Source organism: Typha latifolia, chromosome 1 (assembly GCF_019914945.1).
Source record: "Typha latifolia isolate L0001 chromosome 1, TyphaL0001v2, whole genome shotgun sequence".
NCBI lineage: Eukaryota > Viridiplantae > Streptophyta > Magnoliopsida > Poales > Typhaceae > Typha > Typha latifolia.
The window spans coordinates 1504325-1507426 of record NC_133086.1 but is presented as its reverse complement, the minus strand read 5'-3'; the positions used below and the strand labels follow the sequence as shown (position 1 = coordinate 1507426).

The window sequence follows — 3102 nt, the reverse complement described above, 5'->3', positions numbered from 1 at the left end:
TCATTAGTTGCTTATGCATACAACTGGATGTGGACAGCCAGAAGAAAATTCCAAAACACTAGCAACTAATCAAATCTATTCAACTTATCAGATGTTGACAATGAAAGAGGACACCAATAGCAAATTAGATATATAAGTTTTCTTTAGTTCCTAGAAGATGCTCTATCTCAAGCATCCTATATATGAATCTACAAAGTCACAAAACAAAATTAATAATGCAACACCCAACATAAAAGTAAAGCATAAATGGAGGGCTGATCTTAAAGATGCAAACTACAGATTTCCATTTTTCACCTCAAAAATCAAAGAACCCTGTCTTAGATGGTAGGGCAATACAAGCATGCAGACATGAACCTTCTTCTCTAATATCCTAACACAAAATTGAGAGGTCAAATAAAATACATCACTATCAATCTAATTCCCCCTCGAAAGAAGCCTGTCGCTCTGCAGCATACGACCACATAATGCAAACTGATTTTGTATAAATAATATCCTACTGATACAACATAACATTCCTTCTCCAACTTTTAAAGGTAGCTCTTCTTTCTGCTTCTAGTGCACCTTGAATTGTGCAAACAAGAGAATGAGATTGGCTGACGACAGATATGCCCACAGTTGAACAAGACTATCTCTTCATGGCCTGGAGCATGATGATATCTGGTGGTTTAACAAAATTTCCCCACCAAATTAAAAATCTAAACCAAAAGATTGCCACCTACAAATCAGCTCTTCAGCAGAAGTAAAAGCTGATTCATGCTAATGCTTAGTACATTGCTTAAGTTTACAGAATCTTCACGAAAGGCGGTGCATCCTCTCTCGGTCCTGCCAGAGACCGATACATGTATAACTTCTCGATAGCCTGGTTCTCTTCATCCAGATATCTGTCCCCAATCACTTCCACCACCAAACCAGGAAGCCTGCGAGCCACTTCCATGCAACCACTCCTCGTTAGCCTGCACGAAGACATCCACAGGAACCTCATGTTATAGAAATGGTGGATCCCAGAGAGCAGACCGGCATCTCCAAAAGGGCTGTCCCTGATCTCAAGCTTCTGCAATTTCGGGCACCCTTCTAGCACATAACGCAAACCCAAGTCGCTGTTCCCTGCAAAAGCCACAGACAGCGTCCTCACTGATTTGCCATATTTTCCAATATACTCGAACGCCTTGTCGGTTAGGAGGCCGGAGACTGCAAGCCTGGTTAACTTCTTACAATTCATTACAATGGCACCAAACCCCTCATCCATGGCCTCTCTGGTGATGCGATCAGGGCGATGGCGCCCCATGATACAGAGGCGGAACACCACGAGTTCAGGGCAATTCTTGGACATGGTCACAACTGCTGCATTGGTCATCCGTTGGCAGAAATAAAGGATCGACTCGAGCTTCCGGCAGCCTTTGGAAATTGCGATAAGGCCGAAATCAGAAACCGAGCCCTCGGAGTCCTCCGTGGGATGCAAGGGGAAGACTCTGAGCTCACGAAGGTCCTTGCAGGTCTCTGCCACTGCTTGAAGCCCCTCATCTCGCACTGTGTCAAGAACCTAAAAAGGAGAATTTTGATATCAGAGAGCAACCAAGTAGGACGAATCCAAGAACCAAGCAATTAGGGGGAGAGAGTAGAACATCTACCCAGAAAGTTTGGAGGTTGTGGCATTGTAGGATGATTGGCTTCAGTTGCTCCACAGAGATATCGGTGTAGCTAAAGTTAATCGAGGTGAGGTTGCCGCATACCGGGTAGATCGCCGGGAGGTACTCGGGGTCAAGCTCTCGGAACCCCGAGAGACAGACCATCGAACGTGACGAAGCGAAGGCCGATTCCAAATCACCAACCACCAATACTCCGCCGCCGGATCCAAACGCCCCCGTGCCAAGATGCGTGAGCTGCGGTGCCCGCGCCATGAGGCGGCGGAGCTGCCCGATGGAGACGTGCTGGTTCACCCGCAGCCTACGGAGGGACGGTGACCGGGCGACAAGCGCCTCCAAAGCCACGAAATTGACCTCGACATCGATGCACTCGAACGCCAGCGATTCCAAGCACGTCGGCGAAGCCGGGAATCTTGAGACCCAATCCACCAACTCCTCCTCCTCCTCGTCGATCAAAACGTTGTCTATCAGATCCAGTACTCGTAGACGCCTAAATTACATCGAAATTCGATAAGAGAACAACTTGATTGATGAAATTTAAGCTATTGATTAAAGAATCGTACTTGCAGTTCTCGGCGATGGCGGCGAGGCCGAGGGTGCCGAATCCATCGCAGCACAGCAAGGTGAGATCTCTAAAGAAAGGAAGCGAGCGGGCAAGGAGCGAGAGGTCGGCGTCGGAGACGGTGATGCGCTTGAGGGTGAGGCGCTCGAGGGAGGGGCAGTTTGGGGAGATGGCGTTGGCCCAGGAAGCGAAGCCGGCGCCCCAACCAAAAGGGACGAGGCCGAAGTCGGCGAATCGGGGCTTCCCCTTGAGGACGAGGGCACGGACGCGGCGGAAGCGGGAGATTGCGCGGTAGGGGGATACGGCGTACATGTTGCCGACGAAGAGGTCGTGCCGGGTCTGTGACTCGGCGGCGTACCACGAGCGGCAGACCAGCGACGCCGAGTTCCGGTCCCGGCGGCAGGACAGGAACTGGAGAACGTTCTCCAATACGTTCTCCAGCACCTGGTCGGAGAACGGCGGCGGCGGTGTGTCGCCGCGTCCCTCTTCTTCCTCGTCCTCCGCCATCTCGGAAGCGAGAAAGTGTGATTAGAAAAAAAAAAAGTGATCTTTTTTTTGAGAGGGAGAGAGAGAGATAGAGATAGAGAGAGTGGGTAAAATGAGGTGTGGATGGATCCTCTAATAGGAGTTACGATGGGAGAGATTATTTTAATTAATTTAATTATTTTTGTTTGGTTAATTTGTCAGCAGACTTCACACTGTTGTCTGTGCACCTAGGCATTGGGATTCTCCTATAACACCCCCTGCCTACCCCCAATGTCACACCATGCCCATGCCCATGCCCATATTTTTATTTTAATATCTTATTTGTCTCTAGGGTTCCAATTATTTAGTTTAATTTATTTATTTATTTTTGAAATTATACTCTAGATTAGCTTTGTAAGTAACTACTGGTGG

The 3102-nt window shown here is 48.4% G+C and overlaps 1 protein-coding gene across 1 annotated transcript; it reads right to left on the bottom strand.

Annotated features, from left to right (window-relative positions):
• Positions 1–260: 260 nt before the first annotated feature.
• On the bottom strand, positions 261–2792 carry LOC140799031 (transport inhibitor response 1-like protein). The gene is made up of 3 exons (XM_073153137.1): positions 2207–2792; positions 1629–2133; positions 261–1540 (listed from the first exon to the last, which is right to left on the bottom strand). Exons 1-3 carry the CDS (start codon positions 2710–2712, stop codon positions 782–784), a joined length of 1770 nt encoding a protein of 589 aa, XP_073009238.1. The 5' UTR covers positions 2713–2792; the 3' UTR covers positions 261–781.
• Between the last annotated feature and the right edge of the window lie 310 nt (positions 2793–3102).